At 51.6% G+C, this 20,234-nt stretch overlaps 1 protein-coding gene across 1 annotated transcript in view; it reads left to right on the forward strand.

The window, feature by feature from the left end:
* FAM135B (family with sequence similarity 135 member B) overlaps positions 1-20,234 on the forward strand; it is a 188,616-nt gene that overhangs the window by 100,520 nt on the left and 67,862 nt on the right. The window contains exons 5-7 of the mRNA XM_049633742.1: positions 7,190-7,260; positions 12,002-12,175; positions 17,231-17,357. Of these exons, the coding sequence (XP_049489699.1) occupies positions 7,190-7,260; positions 12,002-12,175; positions 17,231-17,357 (372 nt within the window). The remainder of the gene's footprint in view (positions 1-7,189; positions 7,261-12,001; positions 12,176-17,230; positions 17,358-20,234) is intronic.

A 20,234-nucleotide genomic window follows, 5' to 3' on the forward strand; every position in this document is an offset into this window, starting at 1 on the left:
AAGAAAATACCCCTGGTGTCTCGGGACTTATATTTTACTGGCAGATCAGTACAGTTCAGTGTAGTCAAATAAATAAGTCACGGACTTCCTATCCCTGAGCTTCCTGTGGCAGCATGCCCAGCCCACTTGTGGTGAGATGCACTTGCAAGGGCAGGAAGGGGGGGCCTGGCACCCCATTGGGGGTCCTGCAAAGCCATCACTGGTCCCAAAGTGGAGGAGGTCCAACTCCGGGAGACGACTTCTCTTCACGGTTGCCCAGCGCTCAGCTCCTGCACAGCCTCCACACGGGGTGGAGGTTATTTCCTGAGGACAAGGGACAGTCAGGAGAGGCCTCCCTGAAAAGCCTACATTGAGCTGGGGTCCACGTGCCCAGGAACCAGGCATGCCAGGAGCTCGGGAAGACAGCATCCCTGGAGGAGGGCACAGCAAGGGCAAAGGCCCTGAGGTAGCATGTGTCCCAGTTAACACCATAAGGCCGAGACGCCTTGCGCAGTGAGTGGAGGGAAGGGGCAGGAGGTGAAGTTAGAGAGGTGGTGGGGGAAGGCAGCCTTAGCGCTGTGGGTGATGGGAGGGAAGGGGGAGGTTATGCTTGGGTGACGGCAAGCCATTGATTTCATCAGAAGGGCGCGGTGTTTGTCTTAGATTTTGTCCCCCGTCTTCCCATCTGTGAGCTTCTCCGGGGCCAGAGTCTCCTGTCTGTCTTTGCAACACCAGCGTCTGCCGTGGGACTCTGTCCGAGTTGCCCAGCAGATGCGAGCAGGTGACTTGGTTGGTGTAGTGAACAAACTGAACTTGAAATTCCTCCTTTTAGGAGAGGCCTCCTTCCTTCCAAACAGGAATGAGTATCCCTAGTGTTGTCTGTTAGCCGTCAGTGACCCTGGTCCCCTTCTTCCTTATGCCCTCACAGTGCCCACGAACACTTTATCTGTCATTGAAATCAAAAAGACCAAAACCACCCTCCACGAGCTGGGCGTGTCGTTTGACTACTGGAGCGTCTGCCCTCTGCCCTCCCCACCTGCTCTGGACCCCGGGGCTGACCGCATGCACCACTCAGCCGCATCCTCCTCTTTTGGGTTCTGTTTGGGTTCAGCTTGGCAGTGATTGGAGGAAGGGAGGGGAGTGGGGCCAGAGAGTACATTCCCCAGGCTCCCACTGGGCCAGAGAGGGCTGCTTGTCCACTGGCGTGCTGGGGCTAGCTGTTGTTCTGGGGCTAGCTCGTGTGCTGGGGCTAGCTTGAGTGACCCAAAGGTACACATGCTTTGCCAGCTCCCCGTTCACCCACTCAGTGATGTCACGTTGGTGGCCAGCAATCAGTTGTGGTGGAAAGATTTATACCAGAGAACTCGGCAATGCTGCCCATCAGGGTTTTTAGTTTTCCTTCTGAGAATTGGTTGTGAAACATTTACCCAAGGTCTCAGCTCAGGTCAGGGGGCTCGCTCCATGGAGCTTTCCCTCCAGTTCTGATAACCACTCGCTCGGCCCACCTCTCTTGGTCCAGGGCATCAAGGACGTCCTGCAGTGACCAGTCCTGACACACTGGCCATCATCCGTGGCTTTCCATAAACCCTCCCTGCACCCTTGTGAGTCATCTCTTTGCTGAACGGCATGGATTCCTCATTTTGAGTATATCATCAGCTTCCTTCCTGGACCCAGTTTCGGAAGAGACCCCTGAGGTTGTTTTGAGTTTTCAGGAACCCCAAAGTAGGCTGCGTGTTCACACTTCGCTCACCCAGGTTCTGGCGGGCGAACGTTACTGTATCTCTTGTCGACCATCATCCTTTGCTGTGTTGACCTCAAAGGCCTTCTGGGCAGAAGTTGCGTTGGGAGGCTGGGTTTGGACAATGTTCAGGTGTCTCAGTCATCTTTCATCTGAATTCCACCACTCGCTCCCACCCCAGCATTTGTGGGCTTTCCCAACACCAAGTTTAGCTCAGGTCAGGTTGTAACAAACCTCTGTTCTGAGGTTGAACAGGGAGTCTGTGTGGCTGTAATATATATTGCTTCCTTTTTATACCAAATCATTCATTGCTACAAGCTAATAATTTGTGTTGGAGTAATCCATACAGCAGCAAAGAATGCTACAGTTAATCATTGTATCCAGATCAGTGACAATTAAAATTAATTGGGTCTGTCCATGAACGTTTCATATCGAGAATGGTTCCATTAGCTCTTTTCCAGTGAGTGTCTGTCTGCTTTGGGCGACAAAGACACTGCTTATCGCCAGGGGTCCAGAGTTCACGTTCCGGCATGCGCACAGCCATCATTGTGAACAACAGACACTTATATGGTGGCTATGCATCAAGCATACCGTTGCGCATGCTATGAGAAATGCAGATGTGAAGATGCCTTCCACCCTGGGAGGGCACGGGTCAGTGCAAGACATGGCCGTGGACAGAAGCAGTCACCGCTTAAGGCATAAGATGGGATGTTTGCATGATGGTTGCAAAGAGTGAGTGTCCAAGTAGGGTGGCTGTTTAATTTATATACACCGTGTAATCCCTCAGAGGATTTGGAAAGGCTGACAAAATGCATAGAACAGTAAAAGGAAAAACAACAATAACAACAGACGGAGCCAGAGTCAAGGAAAATCACAAAAAGGGGGCGGGGAAGCCTGGAAGCCTAAATGTAAATAGGGCTAAATGTAACAGACCGAAATGCATGAACGTGGCACTAGGCGTTGCTAATGGAAGCTCGCACATTCAGCACCAAGTTTCCCAGCAGCCAAAGCAAAAAGGATAGTTACTAACCACAAGATGCTTGGTGCCCTGAGGAGGATGAGGGGCAGATTACATCAAAAAGTCTTTGTCAACAAGGCTGCATGTTTATAGGCTTAAAAAAGAAAAGCATTTCTCAAAGTGTGATTCCTTGTTGTACCCACATCACGGTCTCCTGGCATTACTTGTTCAAAATGCAGATTCTTGAGCCCATCACAGACCTAGTGAGTCAGGCAGAGGGTTTTCTTTTGAGGGGGCAGGGAGTTGATTAAAAGCATTGAATTGTTACGGAATGGATGGAATGAATTTCTGCAGGAGGCTGTGAACAGCTCTTGAGACCAAGGGTAGAGAGGGCAGGGGAAAAGCAGTGAAGTAGACCTCCCATCTGGGGAAGAAAGCATCATTTCCAGAAGGATGGTGCAGGGGCGAGAGTGGACGGGAGAGTTGAAGACACAGCAGTTAGCACCATGAAGGCCCTGCCGGACACCTTATGTTTACCTGTTGTGAAAGCGGGGGGCGCCCTCAGGAATCAGGAGGAGGAGAGTTGGGATTTGGAAAGGTCCATCTGGCAAAAGTACGGAAAGTCGGGCCCAAAGCCCCAGGACATGGAGGCAGTGCTAGGGTCCACGTGGGTGTTGGGGAGCACCACAGCAGAGGCAGCAACGGTGAGGATGTGTGGAAAGAGGGAGCTATGTTTCAGCCGAGGGCCTGTGGACCTGGGCTCAAGTGTGGGGGGTACAGCACATCGCATAGTCAAGAAAGTTCAGTGGGAGTTGACCGTAAGGTTTGGCCACAAAATGGGCTTGGGGTCCCTTGGCGGTCCAGGGTAGCTGGGAGAAGATCACTTTTGGGAAGTGATAGAAATGCAGGCTGAGTTATAGTAACAACCACAGGATCTTAACACTAATACCACCTTATATGTATTCGACGTGTGTTGTGTGGTGGGCGTTGCACTGAGTGCTTTGCTTGGAAGATCTCAGCAGCCCATCGCTACGGTATTGTGGTATATTTTGCAACACTTGCTTTATGGAGGAGGACACAGCGATGTAGAGAGGTGATTTGTCCAAAGTCACCTACCAAAGTGGTAGAGTGGAGATTTGAACCCCGGCAGTTTGACCACAAAAGCCTGGGTTTCTGACCAGCATGTGGACCCACCATGTGGAGTTGGTGTAGGAAGGGTCCTCTGGTGGCCAGGTCCATAGGAATTTGGAAATAACAATAATAACTAATGTTTATAAGAATGGTCTTTGGAGACGCCCAAGTGGCTCAGTTGGTTGGTTTCGGCTCAAGTCATGGTCTCATGGTTCGTGGGATTGAGTCAGTGGCACTACAACATGAAGCTTGCTTGGGATTCTCTCTCTTCCTCTCTCTCTGCCCCTGCCCCCCACGCACACTGTCTCTCTCTCTCCCTCTCTTTCTCTCACTCAAAAAATAATAATAAAAAAGAATGGTCTTGGCTCACATGTTGTGTTAAGCCCTTTGGGTGTATTTTCTTAGTCACACAATAGCAGTGCTCTCTAAGGAGGAAGTAATATTTAACCTCATCTACAGCTGAGAAAACCAGTTTAGAGGGGCTGATTGGTGCAGGCTACAGCCAAGAATTGCACACATGTAGCTCGATGTCCGAAGCTGCCTCCTCCCCCACTGGCTGTGATGCAGCTCAGGAGAGAAGCTAAGAATGGAGAAGAGTCAGCATCATGAGCGGAGTCGAAAGCAACCAGGGAGGGAAGGCATACCCACAACACAGAGGGGATCGCACAACAAGGCCAAAGAAGCTTTGGACCCTTGACTGAATCTGGGCTGTGGGACTCACCCGCCAGCTGACCTTGGGGAGGTTGAACTGGGAATTCACTCCTACATGGAGCCTCAATGTTCTCATTTGTGAATGAGGGACAATAGTTTTGAATTCTCCGTTTTATCCATATTGGAGAAGACAGAATGGGCAGTCAGCTGCTGCATAGGAACTCTTCTGCGGATACTAGGCTACTGGTTTTATGTTCAGTGCTACACCACGCTGCTTCCTGCTGCTCAACAATGACTCTCTCTTTTCTTTCATGTTTATTTATTTTTAAGAGAGAGAGAGAGAGAGAGCGAGAGAGCGTGAGCAGGGGTGGGGCAGAGAGAGAGGGAGACACAGAATCCGAAGCAGGCTCCAGGCTCTGAGCTGTCAGCACCGAGCCCAGCGAGGGTCTGGAACTCATGAGCCCTGAGATCATGACCTGAGCCGAAGCCTGAGCCACCCAGGCGCCCCTAAACAATGACTCTTAAAGGGAGGTGATGTCTTAAACCAAGTGATATGCATCAGTGGCTGGGCATGTGCGTGTGCACATACAGATGTGCACAGGTGTGTGCACCTTTCCACACGTGCCCATGTACGAGGGTGTGTATTTTGAGGGAGGGGCAGGCAGCCAACTGCCAATGATTAATTGAATGGTTAGAGAAGCCAGTGACTTTATCCTGGAGCATCTTGGAATTCAAGATTTATTGAGACATCAGTAAACCCATAGCCAGGCTCAACCCTGGCCCAGGATTCCGCTCCTAGTTCCAAAGGAATTGCAGCAAGTTTAAAACTGGGGCTTACAGTGAGTTTTTCTCGCCAGCACGCCCGGGAGGAGGTTAGGCGGGTTTCCTTTGCCAGTCCCACTTCCGAGGAACGGGCGGCAGGAGGCTCAGCTGCCTGGGTTGTGTGTACGAAGCAAGGTTTGTGATTATGCAAAACAAAGCTAGCAGAGGAAGTTATTCATAGCACTTGGATCCAGCAAAATGTTAACTTTTAAATGCTTTTTTTTTCTCCAACACATTTTAAAACCCTGGGGACCTAAAGATAAATTCCATCCATATGTCTGTGCCTGAGTTCTGCTTAACCAGGAACGTGTTTCCAAAGATGCCTTTGGGTAAGAGATTTCCATCCCTGAAGGATGAGGACATTTTGCAAAGAAACAAAAACCAACAGGAGAGGGGGTGGAGAAGAGCTTTATTTATTCCTCAGGACACATGAATACTTTCTATGTGGCAGGCTCTATTCCTAGAGCTGGGGATCCAGAATGAATTGAGACTACTCTCTCCCTTAATGATGACTGATTGCTGTGGACACTGGGGGGGGGGGGGATTTAGCCACAGGCCAGATGGGGATTGTCAGTGAACACCGTGAGCCTGATCCAAGTGAAGTTTGCAAATGCCAGGCCTGCATTGCCGGATCCAGGGATTTTTTTTTTTTTTTAACAGAAGCTGGAAACTTGCAATAGAAATGTGAGGTTGCCTGATTTTTGAATGTTTGCAATTTGTAAGGTGCAACTTGCAGCTTGGCGAGGACTAGACAGAAACAATTTGGGTCCTGGGCTTCCTGGTTACGAACCGGAAACAATTACAATAGGAAGCACTGAATGCCAAGATAGAAATTAGATACCGGGGTTTTGTGGGTTACAGGGTAGAAGGGCTCCGTCCAGCCTGGGTGTGGGGAGGAACTCATGCCCTGCCCCAAGTGTGCAGTGCTCACCTAGGTTTCCCCGCTGAGCAGCGGCAGCAGAAGGATCTGGTGTTGAGCAGGCATCCTTCCTGAAGATGGGATGGTGTTGGAAGTGGGAAAAGAGGAGCAGAGGGTACCATCTTTTAGATGTAGGTGAGAAGCCAACAGGTAGAACAAATAGATTCCTTTGATAATTGACGAAAATAGGAAAGTGAAGAATGAAAGCAGCTGTGGATAGGACAGGAAATGCCAACGTGTCTCGAAGTGTAAACGGTTGAATGAAATGGACCTCAAGCCAAAAATGAAAGATCTGGGGGCGGCCAGGTGGGTCAGTCAGTTAAGTATCTGACTCTGGTCTTTGGCTCCATGAGATCGAGCCCCACATCTGTCAGTGCGGAGCCTGCTTGGGATCCTCTCTGTCTCTCTCTCGAATAAGCTTAAGAAAAAAAAGAAATCTGCTTTCTTATGAAGCTGAGCCCTCTTGGGGGATGACCCCCACTTTCCTGGGTGTCAGCATCCCCTGCTTACACATGGACAGCAGTGCCCACCTGGCGAGGGTGCCCGAGGGCAGAGATGATGTCACCTCCAGCATTTTCCCATCGCTAGCCAAAGGGGGCTTCTTCCGGGCAAGTTCACAGCCCCCTTTCCCAGAGCAGGTGCTACAAACACTTCCCTCCTGCCGAAAAGGATTCCAGATCAAATCTGTTTGGGAAGTAAGGTGCTCAAAAGGCCTGTGCTATAGAAAACTTGCCTAACGTTTTTTTTTGCAAATTGACTTTTTCCCCCATTTGACTCCATAAATCCCTTCCTTCTGATTTCCTCATAATGCTCACAGATCTCCCCTCCAACCAGAGTTCTGTGGACTCTGCATGGGAATTCTGCTTTATGACTAAATGACATTAACGTTGCAGTGAGGTTCTTTTCCTAAACTTTGGGAATTAGGCCAGCTACATTTTTCATCTGGGCCAGGTATGACTGCTAAATCCCTTCCACTTTGTTTCTCTTGCAGGTGGAAGAGGCACTAAGTGAAGTCGATTTTCAGCTCAAGGTGGATCTCCACTTTACAGACAGTGAACAGCAGTGAGTGTCCCTGAAGTCTCCAAATCCTGGTTTCCTTCCTCCAACGCTTCCTCGTCCCTGGGGCACCTCCTGGCCTTGAACCTCAGAACATTTCCCAGATGCCTGGCTCCCAGCAGTGGGGCTGGGAGTGTCTACACGGTCACTGTAGACTGCGTGCCTTTCAGGCAGATAGCTCAAGTGCTGGGTGCACAGACAACTCCTGACTGCTTGCCTTTAGTATCTGGCACCTTCTCATACCTGACACCTCCATTCGTTTCCGGTGCGGTATTAATTAGGTCTTCAGATTGATGACCCTATGAGGCTGCAATCCTCAAGGCTCCTTCTGAATCAGAGGAGAGCCTGCCTGGATCCCACGTCTTTGTCCCAAATATCTGCTCCTGTGCTTCAACTCTTTGAAAATTGAAAACCCGTTGACTTGTAACGTGCCGATTCAACGGGCAGGAGACAACGCTCCTCCTTCCTATAACTGCTTCCTCTCAGCCTGATCTATGGCATCCCCCTCCTGCTACTCTGGGCAGGCTGTCAGCTGTAGATTCCGTCAGGTCATAAATAAATGGTCCCTGTTTCAGGTATCAGGAAGGCCACTCGAGGGTATTACCAAAATTCTAACCTCTCATCCAGTTTATGACCTCTTCACTGCCCCCCTCCCCTGCCTGCTTCTGCCACCCCCCAGCTTCAGGCTTGTTGAGGTCAGGAAACTCCCAGGGCAGGAGCAGGGCGGTGGGAGGCCTCCTCTTTGTTCCTGCCTTCTTCCCTGCAGGGGCGTGTGGGTCTCACAAGGTCACGCTCAGTCAGGAGTTAAGGGATTACAGAGGAGCAGAGGTCATATAGGACAGGTTCAATTGCAGGCAAGGCTCAGTAGAGTTTGAATCACTGCGCGCTTTGCTCTTGGGGTATCCCTATGCATTCTTTGGGGATATAACCACTAATTAGGCAAGCTTGCTCACTCCCCCACTGTAGTTCTTTGTTGTAGATGCCTCCTGTGCCTGGGCCATTCACTCCTTGCTGGAAGCTCTTTTGGCATATTCTTCTTGAAAAAACCCATATCTGGTCCTTGGGAAATGAACAAAGGCACTTTAATCCCTCAGGGGTGGGGAACCCTCTCCCCCTGCAATCCTGCTCACTCTTTCTTTGGCCAATCCAGCCATCCTCAGCCTCTCCCCTGAGGACATATGCAAGATGATTCAGGTACCAGGACCTATGTTCCCCCAATTGTAGGGGACACAGGGCAAACACACTTGAAGATCCCTCTCACTAGGCTTATAGTTATGGGGCAGACACTCCTTTTCCCTCTGTTCTGTTAGCAGAATCGCAGAGAATTATCCTGACCACTCTTCACAAGCTAATCTGCACTTCTGGTCTCTACAACCTTTTCAGCAGAAGCATCACATCCTCCTATGGAAAATAGAAAACCAGGTGGCCAATGGTCTAATGCTGTCAGAACGACCTCCCAATCCCTTCAGAGTTCAGACGCCCTTTTGGAACTTTCTCCCCCTTCTCAAGGACTGTCCCATCCCTGAGATGTGTCTGGTTATTACAGAGTTTCCATAATGTGAGGAGTTGAGTCACATGGGGTCCTCTGAGATGTCAGTGACCTGATGTGTCTGCGCATTGAGAATGGACATCTGCTGATGTGCAGATGGTCATGTCTAATGTTTGGGTTGTCAGAGGTATCTGTCCATGGTCCTGCCATGGTCCTGCCATGGGCTCAATATCACAGATTCCTCATTCTTGTCTGGCCCCCAAGGCCCTCAGGCCACTTGCTTCCCTCATCACAACTTCTTACCTCTTTGTGAGATGGTGGACGCTTGGGAAACCTTATTTTCCTCAGGATTTGTTCTTCTAGCACCATATTGAGCTTAGAGCCCCTGCAAGAAGCTGGCTTTCTTCCTAACCTATAAACTCAGAAGTTAAGCCTCTGCCTCTGTTCCCATATGCCCCCTCAACCATCTGCGATTCCGATCATCCGCCCGTTTCTTTAACCCACCCTGCCTTATCTTCCTGTACCTGCTTCCTCAAAGACATTCATCCATTACTCCACGGTAGACATTTCCAAGCAGTCAGAGAACCCTGCAAATGATTCCATACTCGGCCTAGAAGTCATTCTCCATCCCGCCTGCCTGGCAGTCTGAATGATAAGTCATGGCAGACCCAGGAGATGAGACCATCTTGCCATCAAGATGGGAGTTCATGGAGATGGGACCAAAGTGTAGGACATTCAGCAGCCCAGGCTCTGTGCTCAGCCGCCACGAGATGCTGGTCGAATCCCTGAATTGTTCCTACATCTCAACAGCCTCATTTATAAAATGGACATTATTATAGAACCCATGTCTCACAAGTCTGTTATGAAGATTAAGAGAGACAGTATCTCAAGTGTGTGGTCTGCTGAATCAATGTCTTCTTCCTCTCTGTGGCTTCCTAGATGCATGTGGGGCCGGGCTTCCACGTGTCACTTCCTGTCTGTAATACAGAGCACTTAATAACAATCAGAGCAGGGGGTTTTCATGGAGTACAAGATTAGCTAAGGGGAACAGGAAGCCAGGGACTGGGGAAGAATTTAAAATGCCATATTTTTTCATTTTCCTAAATTGGGTTTAAGGATGATGCAGTGTCTGTAGCACATCCTGGGGATACGCATTAGGCTTTGAAACATGACCCAGGCAGATGGCTTCTTTAGAACCATGTAGGCCCGAGTGGAGACCAAATAGGGAAGTATGGCATTGAATATCAGGGATTTGGAAGGGCCAGAGTCAAGATCACCCTGCTCCAGTCGGCCCTCTCACACTTGCACTTGCTACTTTGCAAAGGCCCACGAGCACATGCCTGCATAGGGACGGGAAGCTCACTCCTTCCCATCAGATCCCCTTCTGTCCCTGGACAGTTCTGCCTATGAGGAAATTCTTCTTTATTTAAGGAACAAGTCCTTTTTGTGTGCCTTTCTTCGGTTGCCCTTGATTTTAATCCTTGCAACCACTTAGGAAAATTCTCAGTCTGGATGACCCTTTAAGATCAGATAAACAAGACTCTTCAATAAAGTCATCTCTTCATCTCCAATTAAATATCAGGATTCTTTCTCTGTGTTTTGTGTTTGATCTTTTTTGGTTCCTTTATAGGAACTCAGTGCTCAGGGTGACCTCCATCGTTTCTAAATTGAGACCCCCACGAACTGAGTTTTATCTCCATTGATTGGTTCTATCCATTATTGAACACAAAGCAGCTATCACCTCCTTTAATCTGAGTTCTTTACTCCTATTGATGTGGCTTAAATTCTTTTAACATTTTTGACACCTTTGCTCCCCGACGTGTGCTTCACCTCCTCTTGTTCTAGCCTAAGAATATGTCTGTGATTCCCACAAGCTTGTGTCTGAATGGATTCCAAGTGACGAAGTCCAGTACCACAGAAGGGACTGTGGGGTCAGATGAACGTGGGTCTAGCATTTCAGTTTTGTCTCGTGACTTGGAACAAGTCACTTAACCCATGCTGGCTTTGATTCCTTATCTGAAAATGGAATAATACTAGTAAAGACCTCATATGACGGTCATAAGGATTAAGGGGAAAAGCAGTGGATTCCGTTCATTGTAAGGCCTCAGTAAATTATTGTCCGAATTAAAGTGAATGTAAATGTTAATGGCTTTCTGAGACTCGGGAGGTACCCCCTTTCCCCATCCCCATCAGGTTTCTGCCTGGTAAGAGAGGAGGCTGTTGTTTGTGGTCTGTTTATGGAGTCACCCTGGGCTGCAATGATTTACTTGCCAATTTGCACACAAGCCAAGCGACAGGATTCCAGGGGGATTCCAGCCCATTGAGCTGGGTCTTGGGAGTCCGCTCCCTTCCCTTCCTCTGCCTGTGTCTCATTTCCATCTACGGAGGAAGGAGAAGTGTGTCCTCCAAATACTCTCTGAGCTCTGGGCTCTACCCATGGAAGATGCCCCATCCATGCTTCCCAAGTGCTCTGCTTCAGAGAGACTTAGAGAGCCGGAGTGATTGGCTTCCAGAACTTGAGGTTAGCACTGGAAGAGTTTTATTTAGAGAAGAATCAGCCCCTTTTTTATAACCAATGGCTCTGTTGGGCCTTGCCTTCCAGCCAATTCATCTCTTAGGAATCAGACACACCCCAGTGACAGAATGCTAGAGCAAAGGTACAGGAATCCTTCTTGAAACTCGTCTGACTCTTCAGCCATTATGCTTTGGGACTCATTTATTCCTTTGGTCAGCCACTTCTTCTTTTCCATAAGCAAACATTTGGCCAACGTCTACAGTTTGCCAGATACAATGCGAGGTATTGAGACAGAAGGATGAATTAGTTGAATTTCCTGGCCATAAGAGGTAGGACTCTGGCAGAAAACCCAGACTCACGAAGCAGTGCTATGCTGGACGTTGGTGGAGGGAGACGAGCAGCGTGGGTGGGAGGGAGGCCCAGGGCTTCAGGGTTGACGTGAGCCCTGAAAAGGGGTCTGAGCGTCTTTCCGTCACTGGCCTGACAGGGGAGGGGGTGCTTGGTATCAGTGGCAGCAAAGCATGAGCCCCGGGGCTGCTGAGAAGTAACCGTGTGATGCCTCCTGAGTTCTCTTCCTTCTCGGAGCCTCAGGGATTTCAAACCAGACAGGGTGATTGTAGGGGATGGATCAGATGATTCCTGCATGGTGGCTGGCCCGGGGTGGGGCCATCATGCAGACCTGCCTGGGTGACAGCAGGGATAGCTTGCCATCACTCACCTGGGCTCACTCGCTTGCCTTCCAGGCTGAGGGACGTGGCGGGGGCACCCCTGATTAGCAGCCGCACGCTCGGCCTGCACTTCCACCCCCGGAGAGGCCTGCACCACCAGGTCCCCGTCATGTTCGACTATTTCCACCTGTCGGTGATCTCGGTGACCATCCACGCGGCCCTGGTGGCTCTGCAGCAGCCCCTGATCAGGTATGAAATTACGAACATGAACGCGGAGGCGTGGGGCGCCGCCCTGGATTTCTCGTTATACTCCTTCCACGGCGCAGCTGAGGGGGGCCGGGCTGGCCGGGATTGATGGGCGCAGACCAGAGGGGCTTCTCCCAGGAGGAGGGTCTAGGCTCTGGGCCTCCCTCGGGGGCAGGGGAGAGGTGGGCGGTGGGTGGCGCGGAGAGGGCATCAGGAGTCCAGGGCGCGTGGGCAGGGAGCCAAGGGGCTGAATCTGCCAACAACGGATTACACCTGGCAAGACTAGATTCGGATCGGACCTGGGCCCTGCACCTGGCTTTGCCTTTTCTAACCGTGCCTTATCTGAGAAGTCACCACGTGTCCCTGAGATGCACAGTCTTCCTCTCTAAACCAGGAGCACTCGTGTCCCGTGCACAGATCTTAGTGGCTCTCAAACAAGGGTAGTGGCTAGGCGCGGGACAGGGACTCTGTTTTCTGCGCCCCTCCCCAGGTTGCCATGTGTTCAAATGCAAGGCCACCCATATGGCCCTGTGTTCACTCTGTCAGTGAAGCCCTGTGATGCACCGAGGCTTAATGCATCCTCAAGAGGGGGCTACAGAGCTGGCAACAGTGAGCATGTTCCTCGTGTGCCTGGCATGGCCTGCTTTGTGCACCAGGTCACTTCCTAACCTTGCCTGTGCATGTGGGCATGAGGTGGTCATGCGTGCAAAGGGACAGTCAGGGATAGAATCTTGTGATGTGGAGTCTCAGGAAGGAGCTAACGTTCCAGTGCCCCTTTTAAGGAGAACTTCTCACTACTGGTGGTTAATATGCATGAGACTCCAGTCCCCACTGATGGTTGGGTAAGAGCTTGGCTCCGATCACCTGCTGGGGTCAGTGACTAGGAAAGGAGCCGGGATCCTGGCCGGCTGACGGGGCCCGCAGATGCTGCTCCTGGAGGCCTTTACCCAGTCCCCGTGCCCCTCAGCCGAGCCCCACCCCAGGCTCTGCTTGCTGTGGGGGCTAATTCAGACACTGATCTGAATGGTGGACAGGATGGATATATGTCTAATCAACCATAATCCCTAAACTGAGAAGTGTCATCCAGAGATAAAAACTAAGTGGGCTGGGGTGCCTGGGTGGTTCAGTCGGTTAAGCGTCCGACTTCAGCTCAGGTCATGATCTCACGGTCCAGTCCGTGAGTTCAAGCCCCGCATCGGGCTCTGTGCTGACCGCTCAGAGCCTGGAGCCTGTTTCGGATTCTGTGTCTCCCTCTCTCTCTGACCCTCCCCCATTCATGCTCTGTCTCTCTCTGTCTCAAAAATAAATAAATGTTAAAAAAAAAAATTAAAAAAAAAAAAGACTAAGTGGGCTAAGGAGCACGGTGAGAAGGTTTCTGAAAGAAAGGGTGCATTGCATACGTTGGGCCTTGAGCAGTGTAGGGTTTTGACGTAGGGAGAGCCCTTGGGGAGTTAGCTCAGAGCCCATGAAAGGAGCCAAGGGCACTGAGGGTGGAGGGGGCTGGCATCATGGGCTGTGCGTGTGCCGTGCCTGGCCTCCAGCGCTCCGCTGGCAATGTGGACATTCTCCTGCCCATCTAGGGTCGAGCTCCTCCAAACTGGGCCCTGAAGAAAAAGGAGACACCCCTGTAAGGAAGACCATGGGAATATTCATTGTTCTTTCTCAATCGCTATATCAAGGACCTGCTGTGCCCCAGGACCAGTGTTAGGGTATGCACAGTATATCCCACGGGGGCAGCTAAGGAGATGTTGCGATAGACTTCCTTGTCTGCATTTATGGTGTTATTATACGCCAAGTGCTGCTCAGAGTTTGGCAGAAAATATTAACAGCAATCATAGGTATAATCAAAGGAAAGCAGACCTGAATTTGGGAAATTGCAGGAAAAATAGAATCCAGAAAGGGGGGGTGGGCATGAGGATCCTGCAGAGATATTCCCTGGCTGTGTGCTCGCTCTGAGGCTTGGCAAAAAGTGGCCTTGATGCAGACTTCAGGACACAGTCTGCCGTCAGTGACACGGGGCTGATGGCGGGAGGTGGTGTCCTATGAGTGGCTGGCTGTCACCTGGTGGAAATGAGGTGATAGCCACGCCCCCCCCCCGTCCCCCGCCCCGGGCCCCCCAGCCCTGGGCCCAGGGTAAGAAAGAGGAGTGCCCTGCAGGTGGTTCTGGGGCCTGAGACTGAGCTGTTGTGCCTCAGCTGGAGTCAGGCCTGTCCTGTTGTCTGTAGCCACCAGGTAATTCCTGGGGGTCCTCGGAGTGATGTGTAACTGCTCTAGACATCTGTTTCAACATTGAAGTAATAAGGAAGGAGAAGGAAGGGAGGGAGGGCACTTACGAAATGGGCAGTGATATTAATCCAGCAGAGATGAACAGAGTGCAGTGAGATGAAGTTCATCATCTATGCTGCACATGGTGACCATGTGCTTGCTTAGTGGTGGGTGGCCTAAGCTTGACCCATTTCTGGAGAGGCCAAGCCAGGAAGCTCTGGGATGAACAGATCAGATCTGGGACCTTAAGAGGCTTAGAGTTTGGCAGGGCAGAAACATACGTAAGTAACTCTAGTTCAGCAAGGGAACCATCCTGGGAGTGGGAATGTGATGGAGGGTGGGGTTGAACTGTTGGCTTTGGGGTCAGAGGGATCTATTCTGAGCCCCCTGCTGAGTGAGCGTGTTAGCTCCAGCACATGACTTAAGCTCCCCGAGTTTCTGTTGCAGTTTGTGCGGGAAGGTTATTAGAAGGGGTAAATGAGATAGCACACGTAAACCCTTGGCCATGCGTTCCGTTGATTAACATTTATGCAGCGCCCGCCATGTGCACATCTCGGGGTCCGATCTCGGCCTCATGTCTAGCACAGAGAGAAATTTGGAAGGATAAAGGTCTCATTTAGCAGTGTAACGAATGACACATTGAGGAATTGAAAATCCATTGATTGTTTAAGAAGGGGGCATTGAAGGACATGAGCAGAAGAATCACCCAGTAAGACCTGTGTTTTGTAAAGATCCCTCCTGCGGCCAGAGTCGGCTGGGCTGGAAGCGATATCAGGGTGGAGACGAGAGCCAGGGTCCAGCTAGGAGCTAAGTGTCCATGTTGCCCAAGATGGCTATGAAAAGCCATCTTCCTGCCACTGGGAGCCCTGATACTCTCTAACGAGGATTTGGGACCTGGAAACTCCTCGTAGAAAACTTAACCTTCTGATGGAAACAGCTCCTTGCAAATCGAAGGGAGCGCACATAGATATTCAGCGTCAGAGCCTGGCTTCTCCAGGGATGGCAGTTAAAATAGAACTGTCTTTTGTTCTCTGGGTTTTATAGGAAGGATTTCCATTAGTTACCTCACAGTGGCTGGGAACAAAGGCAACCCTTTAAAATGATGGGAAACACCTGTCAAATGGGGCAAGTTCTGGTTTTTCCAGAAAAGTGAGTTTCCCAGCATTCCTCAAGTCCAATCAGGAAGGAGCAGGTGAGAAATTAAAATTTAACCTCAAAAGACCTTCCGCCTTTCCTGAAACACCCTCAAGAAGAGACTCCAGTGTTTCAGCCTTAAATGGGGCAGGTGGATTCCACTGGGGGGATTCAGATCCTCTGGAAGAGTCAGTCAAGGCCACAGTTCAGGAAAATAGCTGGTGATTCCAGTCACTAACTTGCAGTCTGCCCCCGAATATGCCGTGAGCATCGCTGCTCATGCACATGTTCTCTGTTTTCGTGCAATGTTCCTTTGATCCAGTTGTAGCCAAACTGTACCCTTGCTTTAAATTGCAGTTCTGGCTTAGTCGGTTAAGCGTCCGACTTCGGCTCAGGTCATGACCTCGTGGTTCATGAGTTCGAGCCCCGCGTCGGGCTCTGTGCTGGCAGCTCGGAGCCTGGAACCCGTTTCGGATTCTGTGTCTCCCTCTGTCTCTGCCCCTCCCCTGCTCACACTCTGTCTCTGTTTCTCTGTCTCTCTCAAAAATAAATAAAGGTCAAAAAATTTAAAAAAAAAATCACAGTAAACAAATCAGAGTAATGACTGTATTCTGTTCGATTAGGGGTGTGTTATTGGCAGCGGTGGCTACATAAAGATAATAATGATCGTGGAAGGTTTTATTGTATTTGTGGTGTCATCGACATCAGCTGGAACCTTCATCGAATGACTGCTGTTTGCCTGACGCTGCACTTGAAGCCACGTTGGGCCAGTCTCACAGAATCCTCAGAGGCCCCGGTGAAGGTGCTGGTGTCAGCTTGCCCGGCATAAACGCTGTCCCCTCCCCATGTCATGGAGCTTATGGGCACTGTCACCGGGCTCCCAGTCTGGACAGACCAGCCTGGATGGCGGCCCCTCACCCCTGGGCCGTGCTCTACCGGTGACCCCTCGACTATCCCTCCTCCCCCCTGGTTCGCTTTATAAACTGCTCTCCAGTGCGCCCTGTTCTGAGTTCACCTTCGTGGTATCCCCTCTACCTCCCTCTCTTTGCAAAATGTCTTCACAGAGAGGGGGCTGGGCCTCCGTCGTCTTGCCACCTGCCACCTGACTCACTGCCAGGCCTGTGGCGCTCACCGGATACGTGTTTGAATACGTGAATTAAAAGTATCATATTAACTTTATTTCCCGTCAGGGCGTTAAGCAGGGATGTGGGTCGCTTGGACTGGATCCTTCAGGGAGATTCCTTGAGCAGCTGTGATGCTCACGCTCTTCTACAGGACAAATGGAGGCTCAGGGAGGGGAAGGGTTGAAGGAGCTCACCCCAGACTGTGCCCCGAAGGGAGCAGACACAGGACTCAGACAGTAGCGGGTGGAGCCCCCGTCCTTCTGTCCCTCTGGTCCTGGGGCCTTGGAGCTGTGCCTCGGTGTCTTTCGGCAGGTGGACAGTTGGCCTTTCCGGGCATGTTCGTGTTCACAGAGCAGGCTGTGTGCCCTCTTCGCTTCCCAGGATCGCGTGCCGGGTGCACCCCTTGTCAGGCCGGCATCCTGAGGGGCAAACTGCTCCTTCTCGCCGTGTCCCACTGACAGCCCGGAGGGGCAGAGCCAACAGCACCATCGCTTTCTTCACACTGTTTCTCCCTCTTCAATCCCCCACCTTTCAGTTTTACCCGTCCGGGAAGAGGGTCCTGGCTTGGTAAAGGCGGCCCAGACGCGGGACCGGAGCAGTCCAGCCTCTCTCTGGAGAACCTGGTCTTCGGAGCTGGGTACTGCAAGCCGACTTCCTCGGAGGTAAGGTCCACACGGGACGTGGCCCCGGGGCCAGATGCAGCTTCGCAGGGGTGCGTGTGGGCCCCTTCCTCTCACCCGTCCGTCCGTTCCTTCCTTTCTGTGAAACATATTCCTCATGCCGGACCCTGGGGTGGACACTGTAGGGTCCTCTTCTGGGCGGTCCCTTGTGAGGGCACGCGGTGAGCGGCTTCCCCTGCACCACATGGTAACCTGGACAGCCCGTCGGCCGTGAGCCCCTGTCAACGCCCGCCTCCGTCTCCCACTTGCTCACTTCTCTGAGCCTCAGTTTCCCCCCTTGAAGAGTGGACTCACAAAGATTCAGTAATCTTCTGGGGTTGTGTGTGGAGCCATCGGTGCGATGAGTGTGAAGGTCCTAGTCCAGTGCTGGTATTCAGTAGGTGCTCAATAAATATGCACATCCTGACCGTTCCCTTCTTCCTTCTTCCCAGTCAACTCCCGTCATTACCTCTCTGTGAGGCGCAAGGCTTTGGTCACACTCAGGGTCGCTGGGCCCGGACTTCTCCTGAGCCAACACGTCATTAGGTTTGTTAGGGACTTGCTCAGAAATAACCAGCCTGCATTAGAGACGGATAGAGGGAGGGACAGATGATAGTATTTCTAACTAGCGGTGACATATTTATGTAGACACAATATATATAAAGAGATCTGTTGAAAAGAATTGGCTCACGTGATGATGGAGGCTGAGGCATCCCCATGACCCATCCCTGCAAGCCGAGGACCCGGGAGAGAGCCGGTGGGGGGGCTCCGGTCTGAGCTCAAGTGGGCAGGCAGAAGAACGCGGGTGTCCCAGCTGGAAGGCAGGCAGGGAAAGGACATTCTCTCACTGTCCCCTTTTGTTCTGCATTTTCTTAGCCGGTCAGCTGATGCCGCCCACCTCGGGAGGGCGATCGGCGTGAACTCGGTCCGCTGACTCAAGTCAGTCTCCTCCAGAAACCCTCACAGAGACAGCTGGGCTAAAGTTGTACATGGTGTCTGGGCACCCGGTAGCCCGTCGGGTTGACCCAGTGAGCTGTCACACAGTCCACAGTAGAAGCGTGGAAGTCTGCCTACCCAGACACGAAAGAGGCACCCCCTTGTTCCGTGCAGCCCTGCCCCCTCCTCACATATCCGGCTCTGCTGGCTCTCCTGTGGCATCACCTCTCCCTGCCTGTGGCCCAGCCAGGAGGCTTGGCCGCAAAGGTGGCTGAGCCATGCGTGTCTCCATCTGGTCCCAGCCGCGGTGTCTCGTGTTCTCACGATACAAGGAGCTGAGGAGAGAGCTTCTGAGACCCTCCTGAGGGGCAGCGTTCTGTGCCCAGGAACGAGCAGCCTTTAAAGCCAGATAGAACTTCCTTGGAGGTGGGCTCCAAAACTTGTAGATGCCACCAAGCCTTGAGGTACCAGTGTCCTCAGCGTTGACACTGGACCCAGCAGATAGTAGCGAGGGGGTGGGAGTTCGGGACTTCCTGCTCCCTCTGCGTATCCCCAAGGCCAGGCACTGACCCTCCATCGTTAGTGGGTGCTGTGTGCGTCCCGTGGATCAGCCCCAGCCCCCTGCTGCAGGCCCAGCCCCGCTCCAGACTCCTGATGGGTAGACCGAGGCCTTCGTTGTGACCATGTCACAGGGCCAGGGCCGCTTCCCCCTCAGCCGACTTCTCACTCGCCCGCACGTGCCTCCCCAGAGGATCTACCTGAAAATCTCCAGCTCAGACCATTTCCCAGGTAATGTGGCGTAGGACGTTAGGGAATGTCAGAGATCGGTTCAAAACATTTTTGACACATGTTCCAAGACAAGGGCCTTTTCTAGGTCCACGGGAACACGGGATGATTATGCTACAGCATCTCCCAGAGGGAACTCTTATGCACATCCTCTGATGCCTCGTTCAGATGCCACCACCTCTGAGAAGCACTCTCTGATTTCCTAGGAAGAAGTTCTCTCTCCCAAATGTTCCCTCCGTGGTTGGCTCTAGGCATCTCTGTCTCTCCTCCGCCTGATTCCGAGCGGCTGCGGATAGAGGCCAACTCGCTCAGCAGCACATCCCTGGGCCCAGCACCGTGTGGGGCTGCCCCTGGAGACTGTTCAGAACCTGGGACCTGGGACGGGCTGGGGCGGGGGACACGGACTCTGCCGCATCCGAGAAGCCGAGCATGACCCAGCCAGATCTCTGCCTTTGACACGGTGTGACATGGGGGAAGGAAGATTATGGTGTCAGACACCTGCCACGCTCCCCAATGCCATGTGACTTGAGGGCGTTCATTCACCCTTGCAAACTCAGGTTCTCAACTTGAGAAAGGGATAATACCTGCTTTTAGAGAGGATTTCAGGAGTTAATATGGATAAAGACTACAAAAATAGACTCATAGCGGGAACATGATACAGTATAGTTTTTTCTTCCCCTTTCCGTTTCTTTTCTTGGCTATTTTTGGGGATGTGTGTCAAAGAAGACATCCCTGTCTTGTACAAGAGTCAGATAAAATAGCTTATTTGTGGGTACTCAGCAGTGAACTTGCTCATGGAGCTTAGCTCAATGGGTTATTTTCGGGACCTGATTCTTTCCCTGTGTATTTTCCATTTGGGTCCCATCCAATTATGCGGGCTCAGTGCTGCACACCCACCCTGTGCCTTCCCACCAGGCAAGGGCTGCTGAGCAGAGAACAAAATCCACTCCCCCTGCCTCCCCTAGGAACGGTGCATCCAAATCCCCAGGAAGCCCAGTGCATTAGCAAATAACAAGGGGATCCACGCAGATTGCAGCATCAGCTGAAAGAATTAGAGACCAGGTGTTGCCTTCAAAATAAGCCTTTCTGTGCAGAGACGTTTGCAGAAGCTAGAGCGTCATAGCAGAATGAGTTGACCGCATGAAACATCATGGGTCC

Source organism: Panthera uncia, chromosome F2 (assembly GCF_023721935.1).
Source record: "Panthera uncia isolate 11264 chromosome F2, Puncia_PCG_1.0, whole genome shotgun sequence".
Taxonomy (NCBI): Eukaryota; Metazoa; Chordata; class Mammalia; order Carnivora; family Felidae; genus Panthera; species Panthera uncia.